This window comes from Barbus barbus (genome assembly GCF_936440315.1).
Source record: "Barbus barbus genome assembly, chromosome: 30".
NCBI lineage: Eukaryota > Metazoa > Chordata > Actinopteri > Cypriniformes > Cyprinidae > Barbus > Barbus barbus.
The window spans coordinates 14,068,161-14,089,110 of NC_136758.1; the positions used below are offsets into that span (position 1 = coordinate 14,068,161).

Sequence of the window (20,950 nt, forward strand, 5' to 3'; positions counted from 1 at the left end):
GCAGAGAGGATGAGACACATGTTACATTTCTTACATAGCTGGGTGTGGATGACTGACAACCAAGGGGGTGGTTGTATAAAGCCCAGACAGGAGCAGCGAGCTGCACGTCTTTCTCTCAGCTTCCAAACAGAGGCAGGGAGAGGAATGTTCTGCCACTGCCATTTGGAAGTCAGAACATAGAGGGTCATCTCAAGCAAAGGGTCTTAAAATTCTGCCTCACCGTCTGTGTACATAAGATTGTTTGATCACTTGTAATTGTCAGGAGCGCACATGACAAGCCAGTTCTGCCAAGAGCCCACCAGAGGAAAGGCTAAGTGATAATGTGTGAGGAGAGCAAGAAAATACAGTCTCTGTGTTTTCATAATTTTATGGTAAATAGTAACTTCAAAAAAATCTATAAATGCAATATAAGTGATACTAAATCTAAGTCCATTTCAAGTAAATTCTGTTCACTCAGCAGCCATATTTGCAATGCCTCTGGGCAGATATTTTGGGCATCAAGACAAAATCCTCCCTACTTAAATCTGACATATACTGTCCCATAAATATTGTTTCTTCTGCTCAAATATATATATATATATATAAACTTATATTTCAGACTGGTCCAGCCAAAGTGCATGTGCAGTTCTATGACATTGATTAAAGTCAATTAAGATTTGAGACAAACTTCAAATACTTTAAATATTGCACTACATTTAATTAGTACAATTTAATTTAGTATTTTAGTAATTTACAATTTAGTACTCAATTTAACAGTCCTATATATGTATTTATGCATTTTGAACGGGAATGAATATATATATACATGTAAATACATTATGCTTGATTATTTTAAAAGAACTTTTCTAAGCAGCTAGGTAAAAATCTTCTATTGATATGCTGTAATTTTATAATGAGAACCTAATATGTAAATTATTTGAAATACTGTATAGACCCAGATGGTATTTTTTTTGGCTTGTATACACAAAAAGCATTGCATCATGTTATAAGATTAATACAGAATAAATAATTAGACTTGTCAAGGGTTTTAAAATTCATGTTGACAATTGATCTTGTGGATAGTAGTTAAAAAAAATCATACATACAAATAAAAAACAAACCTAATGTGTGAAAATATATTGTGAAGAAAGCAAACAGCAAGAATGGCCAATCAACCCAAGAATTTCAGAGGTAAGTTCTTTAGCACAACATGACCCATTCTAAATTCTCCGAACAACAGGAATGTGCCAATGGAAAACAGGCCTTAGAGCTCTGTTTATAGATTGTAACAACAGTATAAATGAGACACGATTCTAAAAACCTTCGAGTCCAGGTTTAGCACGCATTTTCATTGTGCTCACCTTTATAAGGAGGAAAATCTCAACGTGAGACAAAGATAAATTAACAAAATGTAAAATCTTGCTGGCAGATTTTTTTTAAACATATAAATCTCTTTGTTAACTCACACAAACATTTTGACTCAAACTTATTAAGTTTTTCTCGGAAAATAAACTCTAAATAAAAAAAAAACTGCTTTGAGCTGTTTTTATCAGCGGGAATGTTTTTTTTTTATCACACATTGATTGCTCCTAATACTACAATTTTATAAAGATCGTAATCAACATTGCAATAAATGAGAAATATCAATATCACAACTGCGCGTGTCTGTTTGCTTTCCCGCGCGCTACCTGTCCAGAACGTGCTTCTGTGTGCGCGAGAGCGCGCTAGGGGTCCTAATGTTGTCAAACGTCATTTTCCACGCTGTGTCCCATTGTTGCCTGAATCAAAAATGCTGACTCTAACTTTGATTCCTGTGTAGCTTAAAATAATGGTCTGTAATTGTGGCATGCTACTTTGTTCGCGGCATTCCTTCGAAAATATTATTTACCAAGCGAACTGAAGTACTTTTATATTTGGTTTTATTTGCTTTCTGGTCCTTTAAGACAAAAGTAAACAGGTTTGGCAGGTGTATCGGAAGCGTACACGGTCGCTTTTAACTTCTCTTACCTGCACCAGGTGAGACTGCATAAAAGTCAACTTGAAACTTCGAGAAGTCTCCGGTCCTGGCGAATAAAGACAGTTTTTGGTAAAAGTAAGTACTAGAGAAGGTTTTTCATATTTCCCATGGACAATTTAGACTAATTTTTAAAGTATGAGATCAGCTGCTAAATAGTTTGGATTGACAAGACAAAACAAAACAACAAAAAAAGTTATTATTATTATTATTTATTCACCGTCAATGTAATTCTATGATATGTCCCTTACAGGAAATCTGAAAGAATATGTTAAATAGAAAATCAGTAGCCTATATTTTGACAAGCCAACAAGATTTTTTTGTAGCCTATATTTTGGCATAATGTATAATTACTCTGGTCAGTTGTCTCTGTCAGTTACCGACGGTAGATTATGACAAGACACCTCTCTTAATTAGTGCACTAAACATAAACTTTGTTTTTATGACGAGGATATTTTTATTATTATTTACGACTCAGAATAGATGACGTAAATACCAACTTGCATTATGACGTGACGTCATTCTGCCACACGTGATAATACAGAGTGTCTGCGGTCTTGATTGACAGAAGCAATTAATTTAACCCCTGTGGGAAAATAGATATAATATCTCCACCTTGAAACAGACAACTTGTCATGATTTGACAGAAGCTCTGTTAACATGAGGATTTGTCGAATGTGTTTAAAGCTATAATTGTAAATGAATTGCCACTAAGGGTTCATTTAAGTTGTGCTTAAGGGATTTGTTGGAAACGCTTCAAGGTGTCCATCATACTTCTTACCTTTTTTGGACTTTATTTACTGACATATCATTTTAGAACATTTGCATTTCTCTTGAACTTTGACCTATTTGATTTGATCCCTTTAACTAAAAAAACACTGAATGCTGAATGAAGCATCTCAAATCTTGCAGCTTAATTTGTTTGTATGAAGTGTTAAAGCAGCCTCCACTGTAAATGTCAGTGACAAAAATATGTTTGCACGCTCTCTCTCTGGATCAATGCTGCATCCGTAATTGTTCATTATCTCCTCCAACTACAAATTAAGACATAATTGCACTGTCCCAAGTATTTGCATTTTACATGCTTTATTTTGGTATGTTAATAATGTGTTGACTAATTATCTGCGTAAGCAGTAATTATTTGTACAGTAGTAATCACAAAAATTGTATTCTCTTTGTTATGTTTGATATGACAGCTGCATTTATTAGCCCACCCCCTCTGTATTGCAGCTCAGCTTTTACAGACATGAGAAAAAGGGTAGAAAACAATATCATCCATTATTACCTGGGGACAGTAATAGGGCTTAGTAAGATGCCCCCAAAAAAGCTTTGTTGCTACCGTTCCTTGTCAGATCTGGGGGACGATTACCAAATTATACAATGCAAATTTACAGTATGGATTACTGTTCTCAACCCTTAAGAAAATGTTCATCATGTAAGAGAGTGAGAGAGCTACATCAACCCTGCATATCTCCATCCAGATGCTCTCGGGTCACAAAGTTCAGTGATTTTCTTTTTGCTTTGTGACTGTCCCTGTTTGAATGAAATTTTTAATGGTACTGCCTTTTTTTTTTTTTACCAAAGGCACATGCATTAAAGCCGTAAGATAGAACAGAAAGAGGGGATTATCAACTACAACAGAAAGAATGTATTCTTGTACTAAGCGTAAAGAAGGCTCACATTATTCTGTGGCAGCTGACATTAGTGTTGGAAATAGGGCTTCAGTTGCTCTTAAGCAGTGCTTTTCAAAAGATTTCTGCTTCAGGACAACATTTTTTTTTTGTACATTGGGCATATTTTACATATTGTACCAGCTAAAATTAAAATAAAACAGACATGGAGGATTATATTACCATGACCTGCATAGGCCCACTGATATGCAAAGTCATGTTTGGTTTGCAAATGTTCATGTCCTTGGCAGTCAGTAATTAAGCACAGTGTGCTTCTGTGGTGGACACAAACCATGTTTATGCTTACCGTATTGAATGTATTTGGGTATATATTATTTTTATATTATGTAGGTTTGCTCATGGTTTTTGAGAATGAGGGCATCTCATGCAATCTCTTCCTGTTGGCATCTGCTGATTTTTTTTTTCTTTTCAACAGTAGCTTCAACCAAGAGACAGATAAATTTGGACCAAAATACTGTACACAATATGGAAAGTGTTTACTTCTCCTATTTTATTTTGTCATCATAAAATATACATGAGTATATGGTTAGTTGCAGGGCTCAAAAAATAAAGATTTGGGCCGACCTGGACCCAATGTGACAGAGTTTTGGTCCAGTTGACAAAACTCTCTTGTTTTTTCAGTTGCCCCTTTTGGGCCAATATTCATTGATCTTATAGATCAATTTTTATGCTTTGATGTTAACATTTTTAACATCTTTTAACATTTATATATATATATATATATATATATATATATATATATATATATTTTACTTTAATGTTGTTGCAAGTTCTACTGATTTGTCACCAATATGATTTTTCTATCTGGCTGAAATAGAAGAGGTATTCATCATTTTACAGCAAAAATTATTTTCATGAGTTTGTAGAGTTAAATTAGCTGTATAATTTCCATCTTTTTGCATTTCTTCCTTTTGTGAAAAAAAAAGAAAAAAAGATTTTAGTAAAAAAAAAAAGTAGACTACACCGTCAAAAGTTAGGGCCAGTAAAAGGGTCTCAAAGGCTGCATTTATTTGATCAGTTATTAATGTCAATGTTAAAAATGATTGTGCTGCTTAATATTTTTGTAAAAACAGTGATATATTTTATTTTTGATCAGGAAATTCTTTATAAATTGAAAGCAGCATTTATTTGAAATAAAAATATTTGGTAACTAATAAATATCTTTACTTTTGCTTTTGATCAGTTTAATGCACCCTTGCTGAACAAAAGTGTTAATTTCTTTAAAGATATTGTACTGACACAAAAGGTTTGAGTGGTAGTGTAAACAATTCTAAAATGCATTGCTAAATTGAACATTTTTTTGTGGTGCGTTGAAATTGATGGCATGGCAAAAAGTAGACATACTGGCCAGCGGTAAAAAAGGTGTTAGTTGTTGAGGTCTGTAACCTTTCAGTTTAGCACTGGCACAGAGATTATATAATGCCTAAAAGGATATAAACAAACTATTGGGTTATGGTTGAGATGGCTTATTGACTATAATTCAGCCAAATAAAAACAATTTACTATGCATGACATGATAATGTAATGCCAGTATCTTGCACAGGACTTTTTATCATCGGTAACTCCAGAGGTTTCATATGAAAATCCTTATCAGTGTGAATTTGTAAGCATTACGTTACATATGTGCTGTCAGGTGAGATAACTGATACACCTTTACAACTGATAAAACGTTTGTTTTGGTTTGTTTGTAGTACACCTGATCCTTTAAAGCTCCATTGCGTTGTTCAGTGCGTATCAATCCACTTTAAAAACACGTCATGAGATCAGTTTAGACTGATGACTCAGACAGACATTCTTTCGTGAGGTGATTTGGCAGAATGTCTGATAGATGAGATGCTATTTGACACAGGTTGCTTACGTAGAAGTCTTTAGGTATCTCCCAGTTTGAAAGCATGTAAAGTTTTTTTTGTACGTTGACAGCAGTTTGTGAGAGTCATTGTTCTAATGCATTACATCAAGAGCTATATGACAAATGGGAGAAGAATTCACAGCACACAGCTGTTTAATACTAGAAATAATGGGAGTGAAAGAGAATCATGGAGGTGTTACCAGCCTGGCATTTACTGCTACATTGTATATGTGAATGAGAGATTATTATTACCTAACTGCACTTTGTGTAAATTGAGAAAGGTTGATGCAAGTTGTAGGTTGGTCTTTCAGGTCTTACAGAGTTCAGTACTCCGGTTCACTTTCCCAAATCTTGTGCCCTATTGTGTGCTGTTCTTTTCAAGCTAGAGCAGTGTTTATGCTTCTTAAAATAAATAATGGTTTGTAGGCACTTGAAGCGGTACAAAAACAGAACATGACCTTGGAGCTTCTTTTTTTTTTTTACTTTGGAAATAATCTGAAGCAACTGTGAATGAGTTCTTTGTTAGTCATCTGCTTTTTCATGTGATGTCCTGATCTTGGGGCTGTTTTTATATGAAGGCAGGAATCTGTTTTACTATTGCTCAGATTTAGGGTTAGGAATTTGAACAAACCATAGCCTTATAATAAACTTTGGTGTGTAACTCATCCTGCACATTCACGCTATAGGGAAATGATATGAATAAGCCGTATCTATGGATTTTTTACCCTTTTTGGACCCTACACACTAAAAAATAAAGGTTCCAAATGGGGGTTTTGCAGTGATGCCATGGAGGAAGCATTTTTGGTTCCCCAAAGAATTTTTCTTAAAATAACCATTTTTTAGTTTGAAGATTTTGAAAAACATTTTAAAAACCTTTTTTCAATATAAAGAATGACTATTTCAATGATGCTAAATAGCAACAGCTCTTGACAATTGGTTACTTTACCTACTCTGTAGCTAAATTCATAACTTGTCATTGGCTATTGACTTGTCAAAAGTCAAAGTCTCCTCAAAAATGTCTTAAGACGTGTTTAGCTGGACAGAATGGCCTAACTGGTGGCAGTTCTTGTATTACTGTATTAAAGCAGGTGCGCAGGAGAATAGTCCTGTTGATGTGGCTGGTTTTGAAAGAATTCTCCAACTGGAAAGTCTGCATGCGACTGAAAGGGATGCTTTGCAAGCACCTCCCTGAGTAAACCACAGAAAGGGTGCACCTGCCAAAAGCAACTCTGTAGCAAAAGGGTGCTGGATCACCCCAATATATCCAGTCATTCATCCTTAATAAATCAGTTTGTAGAATGTGATGCATATGTCACAAAATGAGGGTGTGGTGCTATTTAAAAGGAATGATTTTAAATGCTTTTTAAATCTAATCATTTATTTTAAAATACTTAAAATGTCATGTGACTTGAATTACATCGAATATTAGATGGGCATGTTTATAAGTTTCATGCTTGCGATTTCAATTTTATATTTTAAGTCAAACAGCTCTTGAAAATAGCACAAAAAAGGGCTGATATTAATGTTTGAGTAATTTTTAAGTCATTATATTTGCAAAAAAAATTTAACTGAAAAATATATTTAAATCTTTCTGACAATAATGATTAAGATGTCTGCAAAAGGTGTAAGGAAAATATACAATAAACAAAATATATAAAATATAAACTACTTGGTAACACTTTACTTGAAGGGATGTGCATAAGACTGACATGACACCTTCATAATCATGACATGACGCATGTCATGAATATGAAGGAGGTTTTATGCATGTTTATGACAACTGTCATTAAGTGTCATTCACTCAGTTGTCATTTTTAATGCAAAGATGACATTATTTGACCTAACCCTAACCTAACCCTACCCCTACCCTTACCTCTAACCCTAGCCCATAACAAAGACATCTCAAACAATGTCATCTCTGCATTAAAAATTACATAACTGAGCAAATGACACTTAATGACAGTTGTCATAAACATGCATAAAAAACCTTCATATTCATGACATGTGTCATGACATAATTATGAAGGTGTCATGTCAGTCTTATGCACACCCCTTCAAGTAAAGTGTAACCAAATACTTTTTACTTGATAGCTACACCACATGGCATTTTTAGTTAAAATTTCTAAAAAAAAAAAAAAATTTTTTTCCTCTCTCCCCATCTTGGGCACTGTTATTTGTCTTTGGCTGGTTATGCTGTTCTATCAGTGCCATCATGGCTTGTAGAAAGGCTCGAATAAATTGAAACTCAGTCAGTGACTCGTGGGAGACACAATTTTTGACCCAAAGTCATCAGCATGAATGCTAACACATTAATCACTGACCGTATGGCTAATATAATTAGTGCAATTATCAATGAGATGAGAAAAATTTGGTTAAGCTGACATTTGATACTGAATTGTTAAGTTTGTTATATTAAAATGGAGAGACTTTATAATAGAGGAACAGGTCATTGTGGTGTCACCTTGAACAGCAAGTGGTTAAATATAGCCTATAGCCTTTAAATCATTTTGACATTTGAAATGTATTTCAGGTTCATAGTAGCATAGATGCCACAAGAGAATTGTTTTCGCATAGTAGAATTTAAAGCATTCAGGAAGACGCAAACTATCAGACAAATTTGATCTAATAGTCATTTGATGGTTCAGATTGTTGGAATGTGACGCAGAACAAGAGAAAATAATATTTCTTCTGACGTTTCTTTTACAGTGAATAACCCTATTCCTGCTAACCTAAAGTCTGAGGCCAAGAAGGCTGGCAAGATCCTCAGAGAGTTCACAGAAATATCTAATAGAATGGGACCTGACAAACTTATTCCAGGTAACTGTGGTCTCTGCTCTCATAAAGAAAGCAATGCAAAAACATTTGTCTTTTAGAATTAATTCAATTAATCGAGTTCAAATGATGAATCTCTTGAATCTCTGTAAAAGTCAGACAATCGGGATAAGTGTCATACATGTCGTATTTCATACCTTATTTGTGCCATGTTTAAAAGCACTGTAAGATTCATGAAAGAGTCTCTTTTGTTTCAATTGTTTTATGATGAATGGCAAATTTTCTTTTTAGGGAAATTTAATTAGCAAATTATTACAATAATTATTAAAAAGCATTCAAATAATTAGATTAATTACTCCTCCTGACCCAGATGAATATTAAATCATTTTTCTATTATCTGAACAATTTAAACAGCAGCAGAATTAATTTAAGGCAGCGGCTGGTTGCACTAAGTGTAAATAGCAATAGATGTTATTTACACTAAGTGTAAGTAGCAATTCGATTCTATTTACACCAAGTGCAAATAGCATATTTTCTTAGCAATAGATACTATTTACACTAAGTGTAAATAGCGATGGATGCTATTTAAACTGTGAAAATAGCAGTATTTTTTAACGATATGCTATTTACAGTAAGTGCAAATAGCTTTAGATTCTATTTACACTGTTAAAATAGGAAGATTTTCTGCTATTTATTGCAAATAGTGGCAATTATCTGCACCTTAGTATTGTAGTATATTATAAAACAGTACGCAATAATAACGTATTGAGTGTAAATTATAGTTTTAATTCAAATTAGGCTATTAAATGGATGCCACCTTACTGGAACAATAAAACACTCCCTACACCTACCCTAACCCTACCCGATACTTTATTTTCAACTTTTTGATTATTTCCTTCATTTTTATTGAAAATAAATGCTTTTCCGATGCGATATGAGATTTGCAAAGGGAGAAAAAAAAGTTTGGCAAAAGGCGGGCTCTAACTCTGGTCGATCACGTCAAAAAAGCACGCGCCTTACCACCTACGCCTCTGAAACATATGCTGAACAAGTGTCTTTTTGCAGTGTTGACTATCCCAATCACACGTTGATGGGCGGAGTTAGTGTAAATAGCCTTTGCAACAAGGCAGGCTATTTGCACTTAGTGTAAATAGACACTCCGTTAATTTAATGCCTTCCAAAATCAAATTTCAAATTCAAATTCAAATTTTATTTGTCACATACATATACATACGTAGTACGACATGTAGTGAAATGTATTGTACGACTGTCCAACAAATTGTCCAACAAAATTAGAAAAACCTCAAGTTTACAAAAATACAAATAGAAAAAGTACAGTAACCATATATACAGAATAAACTAGCAATAAAATAAAATAACAAATAGATATGAGAATAAAAAATAGAATATGATTCTATATAGATTCTATAAAAAGTAAAGTGTATGTCAGTGATAAAGTGTCCGTGTGCTGTGCTGTGCAGTGCAGTAAAGTGTATAAGTGAGTAAAAGGATACTAAAGACAAAGACAAATGGTATGTAAGTCCCACTCATTTATCCTTCCGTACCTTCTACAAATTAGTGCAGATTGTACTTGAAAAAAATGCAAAGTGGAAGTGTGGGGTGATGTGATTAGAGTGGAGAGTGGTTTAGACTCCGAATGGCCTGCGGGAAGAAGCTCCTCCTCATTCTCTCTGTGTTCGCCTTCATGGAGCGGAAGCGTCTCCCTGAACGCAGCAGAGAAAAGAGTCCATTGTTGGGATGGCTGAGGTCCTTCACTATCTTCCTGGCCCTGGTCAGGCACCGCTTGCTGTAGATGTCCTGCAGGTTAGGGAGCTCGGTGTGAATGGTACGTTCCGCTGAACGCACCACCCTCTGGAGGGCTCGTCTGTCCTGCATAGTGCAGTTCCCGAACCAGGAAGTGATGCTGCCCGTCAGGACGCTCTCGATGGTGCAGGTGTAAAAAGTCTTAAGCACCCGAGAGGGAAGTCTAAAGTCCTTTAAGCGTCTCAGATGGTACAGACGCTGCCTGGCCTTCTTCACCAGGGTGCTGGTATGACAGGACCAAGTCAAGTCCTGCGTGATGTGAACACCCAGGTATCTGAAGCTGTCCACTCTCTCCACTGGAGTCCCGCTGATCGTGATCGGCTGGTACGACCGCTCCTGCTTCGTACTGAAGTCCACTATCAGCTCCTTAGTTTTGCTGATGTTCAGGTGTAGACTATTCACCTGGCACCAACTCTCCAGGTTCTTTCAATTTTCATTTAATATGATTATTTGTAGTCGATGTAATTTCTTAATCATTTGACAGCCCTAATTATATCAGATGTGCTTCTCAGTACAGTAATATTTTTTCTTATTTACACAATACAGTAGACCCACACATTATTTGGATATAGTAAGTAACACTTAGAAATGTCAATGCATTAAATATGAAAATATCAAACCAAGTGGCATCTGCACACAAACGTTTCAAGACCACAGAACTAAAAGCCATTTTTACAAAAAGTTCATCACATTAATTATGGACATGCTCTTCATTTTGAATAAGTATTTAATTTAAATTAAGAATTTAAACAAACATATTTTTTGTGAAATCTTTTAAAAGAGTGTTAAATGCCACTTTGGTACATTGATACTGTATGTCTATGTATTGGCATTCATACTTTTTTGTCAAAATACTTGTTGGGGCCATAGTTCCTCATGCTTTTACACCGTAGACTAATCCTGATGCAGTAATAGCACCCATGCCAGACACGTAACTGCTATTAACTGCTCAAAGTTAGCATTTCTGCTGACTGATGTCATCTGTGTACATGATTACCAGTCTTTCTGCAAGTCCATTGCCAAGTATCTGTTAATGCATGTCTTCAGAAAGTGACATGAATGCAACTCACTCAGTGACTTCACCATATCTGTGCAACCTGTGCAAAAACACAATGCACCAATCAACTCTGCCTACCTGTTTCATCTTGCATTTGCAGATTAATTTAGTGTTTTTTTTTTTTTGTATTTCAACCCTTGTATTTAGATGCAGAACAGCTATGCCTGCACAAGTCCAATTGTAATATCTCATATTAATTTACCTCTATATCTTTTCCTCCACCTGACACCAGCCCATGTCATTGCCAAGGCTCAGGGACTGGCCATCCTGTCAGTCTTCAAAGCGGGCTTCATGATCACTGCGAGGGGCGGCAGTGGGATAGTGATCGCAAGACTTGCTGATGGAAGTAAGTGTGTTTTATTTGATTTCCTTTCTGACAGATTTATTTTCAACATACATGTATAATCTGCTTGGTGAGGTCAGAAGATTATATACGAGTTGATTTATATTCTGTATGTTTTTAAAAGTTCAATCCCAAGTTTTCTTCCAGTCTAAACCAAAACTATTACAACAAAATAGACCAATTTGAGTAATTAGGGAGGTTTCATGGGTTTGGAGTAATTGATGTCTGGCAGCTGCCTTAGCAACATTCTAAACTGAATAAACAAAACACTCCTTAAGGTCATTTAGAGCTTCATTGACTATGTATGTTAGTTAGTATGTTAGTATGTTTTACTCATTGAATTTTTACATTAAGCAGAGCTAATCCAAGTTTGGAGGAGGCCTAGTTTTTTGAGTAGTGTAATCATTATTTTGATATGGGATTAATATCTGTATTTTAATTTATATTAACATATACTTTGATTTAAACTTCTGTAATACTTATAATAATGGACAAATGGGCTTATGTTTTTAGGTGCAATATGTATTTTAATCTTGAAATAAGTTTTGAGATTTGCATTTTGCCAAGTTGCATTAACAGGTTGCTATCTGTTTCTGTGTATTTAAACATCTAAACAAATTCTACAGTAGGACATCCCAAATTTTATATATATATATATGAATAGTGTGATTTTTTTTTTTTTTTCTTTTTGTGTGTGTGCGTGTGTGTATTTTCTCCTTTTAATGTTAAATTGTGTATTTGTCGCTGTTTTCTGTGCTTAAGGATGGTCTGCTCCTTCAGCCATTGGCATTGCTGGACTCGGTGGAGGATTTGAAATTGGTCTGGAGGTGAGATGTTTTTCTGTTCTAAAAAACAACCAATCGTAATGAAAAATAAGTTAATGGTAAGCCAAATATATATTGGGTTAATTATGAGACGTTTTTTTTGTTAAAATTCCTCTTGGCTTCTTGTTTGATACTTCTTGTTTGCCAAATTTTATGGCTTCTAAAATTAAGCGTCGACAAGTTTTATAGGTTTAACCCTAGGTAAGGTAGTAGATTTTTATTTTTATTTTTTTTTACTATTCCAGTCTCACATATTTTGTGCTGAATCAGTGTTGAAGAGCAATTACGCAACATGTTTATTCATGTATCAGATGAACATTTTGGACTACACTATGCTATATGCCCATGGTTTAGGCTCTGTATGCAGACATATAGGTGCTTCATCAGGATAGTAACTTCACATGTAATGTCATGCAAAAAATATGTTTTCTTTCTGTCGAGATTGTCTGAGTCATGCATAGACAAGAACATCAAGACACTGAAATATTTGTCCTGTCTGACTTGGCTGTCTTGTTTTGTATTTCTTTTTCGTCCCATCATCTCCTTAATAACATATATGTTATTAGAGCTGCCAATCGATTCGATTTTTGAAATATGAATAATCTCATAATTTTAACTATGAAGAAAGCCAATATTCTTAAGTTAAAAAAAAAAGTAATACATCCTTATGTAATTTAACTATAAATGCATAATTAACTGTCCGCACACTCTATGGACGTCATTTTGTAAAATGTTTGTGGGGTCTTTCTCCATCTCTTATTAATAAACAAGTGCTCCCTAAAATAATTATACATTTTCTTTTTGATTTTAAGTAAAGTCACATTAACAGTAAGTTTCCGATTAATCTTACATGGTGTTCTGTAAAAGCATGACAATAATGAATCACTCATTATGACCTTTTTCCTAAATCAGAGGTCAGCCTTTTGTCTGGAGCTATTTGTATCTCATCATTTTTCACGGCATAAAGTGGATCCTTCTATCTCTGGCACAGGAAATCACTGTGCTTGTGTCCAGCGAGTCATTTGTCAGCATCAGGCAGAAGCTGCACTTTGTTTCCTGACCTTGGGTTGCAGCTTGGATGAGTCATTTGTGTACCGAGCACCTGTGCATCTTGACAGTCTTGATTAATTTCTCGAGTAGCCTTCAGGCGCAGTGGTTAGCTCTGCGGTTTGTGTCTCTCAGTTAGTAGCAACACACCTGATAAGTAGCAAGGGAGTACAGGAAATATTGATTTTATCTTTAGGCATTAAAACTAGGGCATGTCTGAAACGGGTCTAAATCTTTCAACACCATCCAGGATTTAAAAAGCATAAAAACTATTGCTGAATATAGTGCTACTTATAGTGCTATGTTTTGATGGTGACCGATGCACAATATATTGGCCGGGTGCTTGTCAGAGTGATGCATAGTAAGATCACATGGTCTGGTGCTTAAAAAACCCTTGTATGATATGAGAAAATCATGAAAAGAGTGATGCCAGTTGTGAGACTAGAATAGGCAGTTCTGAGTATCTGGTGAAATGTGTGAGTGTTTTAGGGCTGGGCTGTTTGAAGGTACTGTACACCATGCCATGCAGCAGTGGAAATGTGTCAACCAGAAATTTTAGTCTTAAATTAAGACTTTCTTTAAAATGACAGCATCTACTCATATTTTAAGAATTATTATATATAATATTAAAAGATTTCATTAAATATTAAAGGAAATAAATATTTAATTTAGTTAAATTTAATTAATTTTAAGATAAAAAGTAATATTTATATAAATAATAAATATTTAAATATGAAATAAACAATAAAACAATTAAATGTAATATTTTATTTAATTTAAGTTTTCATATGTGTATATATATATATATATATAAATAAATAAATAATATATTAGTGCTGTCAAACGATTAATCGCATCCAAAATAAAAGTTTTTGTTTACATAATATATGCACGTGTACTGTGTATATTTATAAATACACATATATACAATATATATTTTGAAAATATTTACATGCATATATTTTTATTCATGTAATTTATATTATATATAAATATATTTAATATATAAACGTAACATATTTCTTTTAAATATATACGTGCATGTGTGTGTATTTTTATATATAATAAATATACACAGTACACACACATATTACATAAAAACTTTTATTTTGGATGCGATTAATCGTTTGACAGCACTTATATATATATAATTTTAGTTAAATATCAAATAATTTTTAATAAATAATACAAAATGAATTTAATGTAATCTAATGTAAAAAAAAACCTAAATGTTATTGTGAGATGGAAAAAAGTCGTTTTTCAACTCAGAGTTTTTAACACTGTACATAAACAAGGACATATGTTCTCTTTTTTCATCTCCAGACATCAGATTTTGTCATCATCCTGAATCAGAGGAGAGCTGTAGAAGCTTTTAGTAAAGGGGGCAATCTTACACTTGGAGGAAACTTCACTGTGGCTGTTGGGCCTCTTGGCAGGTTTGCAAGTTCAATTTACATTTATTTATTTGGCAGACCCTTTAATCCAAAGCGAAATGCAGTTGAGGAATAGAACAAGCAATTTTACAGTTGTACAAGCGTAGTACCCAGGGCCGTGCACAGACCTTTTGCGGGGCTTGTGCTGAAACTGAAAAAGTTGAAACCCTTTTTTTTTTTTGCTCACATTTTAAAGACACATTAAATAACACAAAATAATAGTCTTAAAAGCTTAAGATTTATTCACTATTAATAACCATAATTTGAAGGGGTTTTTTTAGCTATTCTGTTTGGTTTTGTAAGCTAATTTGTATTATTTGGTTTACATGTTTATGTAGCCTATGTCATTGCGAAAAGGGGAAGGCAAATAAGCAATGAGTCAAGTATTTTTGCCAAACTATTTTGAAATATAATTTAAATAATTATGTCCAACACAATTCCAGTCAAAATAGGAGATTATAAGAAACTATAGCCATACCGTCACTATAGCATGTATCCGCATACCTGGCAAAAACTTGAAACTGTGGAGGACCAGGGATGTTGGTCTCATGAAGGTCTAAAATAAGCAATGAAAAAAATTATAAATGTTTGTGAAAAGTACAGTTGCAGTGAAAAGTTTGAATTGTACCAGAGCTCTCCCCGCAATCCTATTTATACATAGGGCCTACATACAGAATATATAGGCCTACAAAATATTACATTCTGCATGATAAAATATAAAGATTTCACTGTGATCTGATTCTGTAATGTTGTTTTAGTTGGGTGTTTTTTTTAAAACTCTTTTTAATACCTCTCACTGGCTAAATATTTGTAAAACAGGCAGACAAACGTAAAGGGTGACCAATAGCACTGATTTATTGAAGAAGAAGAAAAAAAAACACTGCCACCAAAAAAAAAGGGCACTTCGGAGTGTAAGGGAAAAAGGGCATGTGCTCTGCACAGGTTGAGCCCTACCGTGCCTAGTAGTACCCCATTCTTTTGCCAGGGGGCAGAAGAGAGGGAATAATCTAGAGTAAAGGTTTGGAAACTTGGGTGCTTTGAGCAAATGTTCACTGTTATGTATCAGTGTAGGAATTTGAAATGACACTTTTATTACTATAGTGTTTTATTTTTTATCTGGATGCATCTTCGTCATTTGGCTGACTTTTGATTAAAATCAAAGGTTATAGCTTTAGGGAGAAAGATTTTATTTATGTTCAGCAATTGAGATTGATTGTTTTTTTTTTAAATGTTACTGTAACTGCTGCCAGGGCTATGTGGACAGGAATGAGAAAAGAATTGTGCAGTTCTTGAGCTCTTGTGAGTTTCGTTATGTTACATTGGTTTGTAAATCGACTGTTGAAATCCAAGTTTTTAAAGTGTTTACACAGGCGATAGAGAGCTTTGACAGCTTTTATCTGAAGGTATAAATTAGCTGTCTAATGTTTTTGAACTGCAGTTTTGGTGCATTTATGGATAGCAATAAGGGAAAACCTTTTCCTCTTGCTGAAAGTTAAATGTAAAATCAACAGAATATAAAAGCCATCTGTATTTTTACCACATTCACAAGGGACTCATTTTCTTTGACATGTTTATACAAAAAAATGTATACAGTTGTGAGCTGCCAGCTTCAGCTTTCACCTACAACACAGTCATTCATAATTTGACAAGCATGAGCCTGTGTGGAAAATACAGTGAGAATTATAGATAATGACAGGTGTCCATACTGTACATTAGGAGCCATTCAGATGTGCTAGTTTGAATGACAGCTGCATTGTTCGAAGGTTAATCAGCGATTTTACTCTTTATTGACGGTTTCTGCTGTGTTTGTGGTTGTGTGGAAAGTCCTTTTTTATTCTCACTGCTTTAATTGTTGTTTATGGATCTTGCCTGAATAGAGCTGCAAGCGATATTGTGCTGAATGGTTGCCTGCTGCATTACAGTAGCTTTGAAAACTAGGATTTAGGATTCCACTTAATGTGGATGTGTTTGATTTGTTGGTTTGGATTAGATCGGGTTTGGATTTGGTTTGGCAGCAATGACTGCAGGGTATATGTGCTCTTTTGAAATTAGTGTTTTTTTAGATTAGAACCTTCTTACCAGCTACTTGGATATTTTTAAATAAGTGTCACATCTCATTATTTTAATAAAATCAACGTTTGCATCAAAATCAAGGTCTCTTTTAAGAACATAGTTATTACTTATAACATATCATTTTAAAGGGGTCATATCATATGATATTTTTTAAATCAATAAGAAAAAGGAATAAAATATTACTGTAACATGCACAACTGAAAAGCTAGTTTGGCCGTTCCAGAATTTCATTAATACATTATTATATATCAGTCCACATTTACACTGTGTCATTTCTGACTGTACGTAGCACCTACTACTCTGCACATGTTTTACGAGACATTTCCTAATGTTAGAAAACAAAGTCTGTTTTTGTTAACAAAGTCTATGGTTGTTTGAGCCTGACCTTCATACAGTAGTTTGTGAGGGATGTTTTAACATTGAAATGGTAATGAACAGTAAATTATGACATGCACTCAAGTTTGGGGTCAGTAATTTTTTTGAGGTCAGTATTTTTAATTTTTTTTTGTAAAGGAAGAATACTTTTATGCAGATATGCAAAGATGCATCAAATAGATCAAAAGACATTTAAATTGTTATAAAAGTTTTCTGTTTCAAATAAATGCTCTTCTAAGACATGATCATATGCCTGAATCAGTATTTACCCCTTTAAATGAGTGTTCCCGACAAATACCAGTTATTATTACACTGAAAATAGTGCATAGTTACATCTTCCCAATCGATTTCACTATGAGCTTTGTCTGTGTAGTGTTTATACCTTTCATATGCAAGTCTGACTAAACTTCTTTGACAGGAATTTGGAGGCAGATGTGGCATTTCGCAGTACAGCAGCTGTCTACTCGTACTGCAAATCTCGTGGCCTTTATGCTGGAGTGTCTCTTGTTGGTTCTTACCTCATCGAACGCAAAGAAACCAACCGAAAGTAAGCACATTGCAGTGTTAGAGGTTAAAGAGTTTAAATGCTGCATCAAAGCCCTTGGGCACTGATGTTACCTCACATGTTGACCTACTTTGTGTTTCCATTGTGTTACAGTTTCAATATCTTATGTGTGGTTTACTTTTGATTAGGTTTTATGGCCAAGACATTCGTGCTTCTGCTATTCTCAATGGAGATGTGGAACCCCCACCTGAAGCACATGATTTGTACACAATTTTGCGCGACTACACTGAGAAATACACCTCCGACTGGCAGAACAAACACATACAAGCCTCAAGCAAGGTCTGTGTACTACTGCCCCATGTTGGGAAAACATAAATTCTAATATATCGATTCTTATTTTTAACTAATTTGGTTAACTAATGTTAACAAATGGAACCTTATTATAAAGTGTTACCTATAATTTATAGTAGTTTAAATGTAGTCCTTGAAAAAGTAGTGCATTTCTGACACTACAAAGAGAGTTTTGAATGAACTATTAGGGTGATAACATCAAAGTTTAACAGATAAATGTACAAAAAGATACATCACAAAATAACAGTGATGAAGAGTGGCATTTAACTAAATCTCACTGTCACCAAATATATTCACTAAATATGTTAAAAATCAAAACAGGGACTCAAAATGTTTGTGAATCATAAATTATTTGTTGTTATTTAATCTGGTCATTTACATGAACAATGTCTGAACAAACTGATTCACGAGAGTGAATCAGAGAGGATGAATTATTAGAAAGTGAAGGACAGCTGAAAGTGAGAGGACAGTTTAGTCACAAATTACCAACATATCAAATTTAGAGGAAACTTTGAAATCATATTTGTAACAAAGTTCGTAGAACGGGAAGAAGGCAAACATTTAAAGACTTTAATAACAAAATAAACAAACCCAAAAGTAAAGCGGCAGCCCCTCATGGACGACTGCCGCACACAAAACACAAAATAAAGTCCAGGCCTGGTCCTCTCTCGTCTTCCACTGTCGTCATTCCTCCTTTTATCCTTCCGGAGCTCCTCCGTGGGACGCGAGACCGGTGAGTGGTGCAGGTGTCGCTCATTATCATCAACTCCACCGGCCTCGCTCCGTTCCCATGGCTCTCGGCCCCGCCCCACTCACTACAATATTAATTTAAATATGTTTCTTCAAGAATCATAGTGTACAGTAATGTAGCAAATGATTTAATGAAAACATTTCCAAACGGCATACTGTTTAAATAGGAACATTTACATTGCTCTTTTGCATCACCAGATTAGCAATAAATAAATAAATATTCCTGACCCATCCAGATAGTCTTTTGCTTTGTTTAAAATGTTCGTGATTTTTTTTTTTTTTTATTAAAATAACAAAATTACTTTAATCTCTATACTTGATGGGATTTGAAGTTGCTCTATTTTCCATTTACTCAGGTCTTTTTTCTCTCAGTCAAAATAACAAATCTTTTGACTCATTTGAGTCCAAAATATTGTTCATTTGAGTCTGTGATACACACAGTGCTTAGAGGAACCCCTCTAGAGACAAAGATTAAAGTACATATTTTCTTCAAAAGTATGAAGTCGTTTGGAATGAATAAATTACATGTAAATAAAGCATGAGAGGTATAATCTGTTGACAAAGTCTTTCAGCACATTAGAAGCTGATTGTGCGTTTCATTTGATGGCTACTATAAATCAGACTACTATAAAACACAGTAGATGACAGTAATATAGGCTTTCCACTTGGCAACTCATAGGTTGAGTGGTATATTTTACTCATTGGGGTTATGTGGAAAAAAAGAGAGGTCTCGTGAAATCCGGTCAAAACAACTCAAGGGATTCCCTATCATAATAACAAGTATGTAATTCTTTATTTTTGTAATATTTATAAGTTGTAATGAAGCAAAATTAAGTTATTTATGTGTATGGCACAATATGACACTATTAGAAATGCAATGCATATTCAGTTGCTTATATACCTAAAACAAATTAATATTTACGGTCAAACTGAGCTGAAAAAAAGATTGAAACTAATTGATTTTTATGGCATCAGTGCCAGTCTCTGTTCATGAAGTTCACTGGGTGAGAGACAAGCCAATTGATGTATATTAGGGTGTCTTTGTTTTCACAGATGAGTTCAGCACCAGCTAGACCACGGCCTCCCACACAGAGAGCTGCTTCCTCCTACACACCCAAGGCACAGGGTAAGACCCCGAATGACCTCTCAAATCCTCACAACATTCGTCTTTCAGAGTTGAAATGACTGACTGAACTTGGGCTGTTGTAATATTGGAGGGAAGTTTCTATATCTTTGCATCTGACATGTGACTTATTTATGCTTGTGTTGATAAAAAAGTAATATTTTTACAGCTTCTGCAGCTGTGAAGCCAGCTCTATATCCAAACTTAGACAACTGGGATACTGAAAGCTCAGGTGAGTGAATATTTTACTTAATTTAATTTATTTATTTACTTGAGCAATATGTTTAAGTCTCTAAGAAAACAGCGTTCAAAAGTTTCTGCCAAGAGCAAAATGTTTTGTGTATTTCTGTTGACAAGCTTTCCACACAGCTATTAAAACCATGAGAAGTCTTTAAGTATGTTTTTCTCTCCTTAAGTGGAATTATGCTTATTGTTAAAAAAGACACTTTGCACCTGCGACTATGGTATTAACATAATAGAAGAGGAATTTACTGTATGTTTTGTATCTCACCCTGCGTGTTCAAGCATATTATCAAACAGAATATCCGAACAAAAGGGATTATTCCTTCTGTATATGATGAGGTTAATCAGACACTTTTTAAAACAACAAGAAATACCTTTGAGAATAAAGATTACAATGTGTTCATGCATTTCAGTTGACACTGATAAATTATAAAGTGGATTAAAACCACTAGATTAGAAACGGCTAATTAAATAGCAGAAATGCACGAGAAGAAACACCCAGTGCTGTGTGAGATCCTTTCATTAATCAGCTCAGCCTTTGGAGGATGATTTGTGTTGTCATCAATTCAGCTCCACTCTCATTTATTTTCATTAGGTTCCTAAAGGCCCATGTTTAAAGTTGAATTATAGGGATTAGATCAAAAACACGCTATGGAGTGGCTTTGCCTGCCCTGTTTCGAGAAAAGTCGCTCAGTCT

General features: G+C 34.5%; 1 protein-coding gene across 2 annotated transcripts in view; it reads left to right on the forward strand.

Moving 5' to 3' along the window:
- The first annotated feature begins 1,749 nt into the window (after positions 1–1,749).
- Positions 1,750–20,950, forward strand: part of LOC306850871 (SH3 domain-containing YSC84-like protein 1) — a 30,788-nt gene continuing 11,587 nt past the window's right edge. For both annotated transcript variants that reach the window (XM_079386813.1, XM_079386812.1), the window contains exons 1-9: positions 1,750–2,071; positions 8,240–8,350; positions 11,419–11,532; positions 12,292–12,356; positions 14,724–14,836; positions 17,700–17,828; positions 17,975–18,125; positions 19,941–20,013; positions 20,180–20,242. In XM_079386813.1, the coding sequence (XP_079242939.1) occupies position 2,071; positions 8,240–8,350; positions 11,419–11,532; positions 12,292–12,356; positions 14,724–14,836; positions 17,700–17,828; positions 17,975–18,125; positions 19,941–20,013; positions 20,180–20,242 (820 nt within the window). In that variant the 5' untranslated portion in view covers positions 1,750–2,070. The remainder of the gene's footprint in view (positions 2,072–8,239; positions 8,351–11,418; positions 11,533–12,291; positions 12,357–14,723; positions 14,837–17,699; positions 17,829–17,974; positions 18,126–19,940; positions 20,014–20,179; positions 20,243–20,950) is intronic.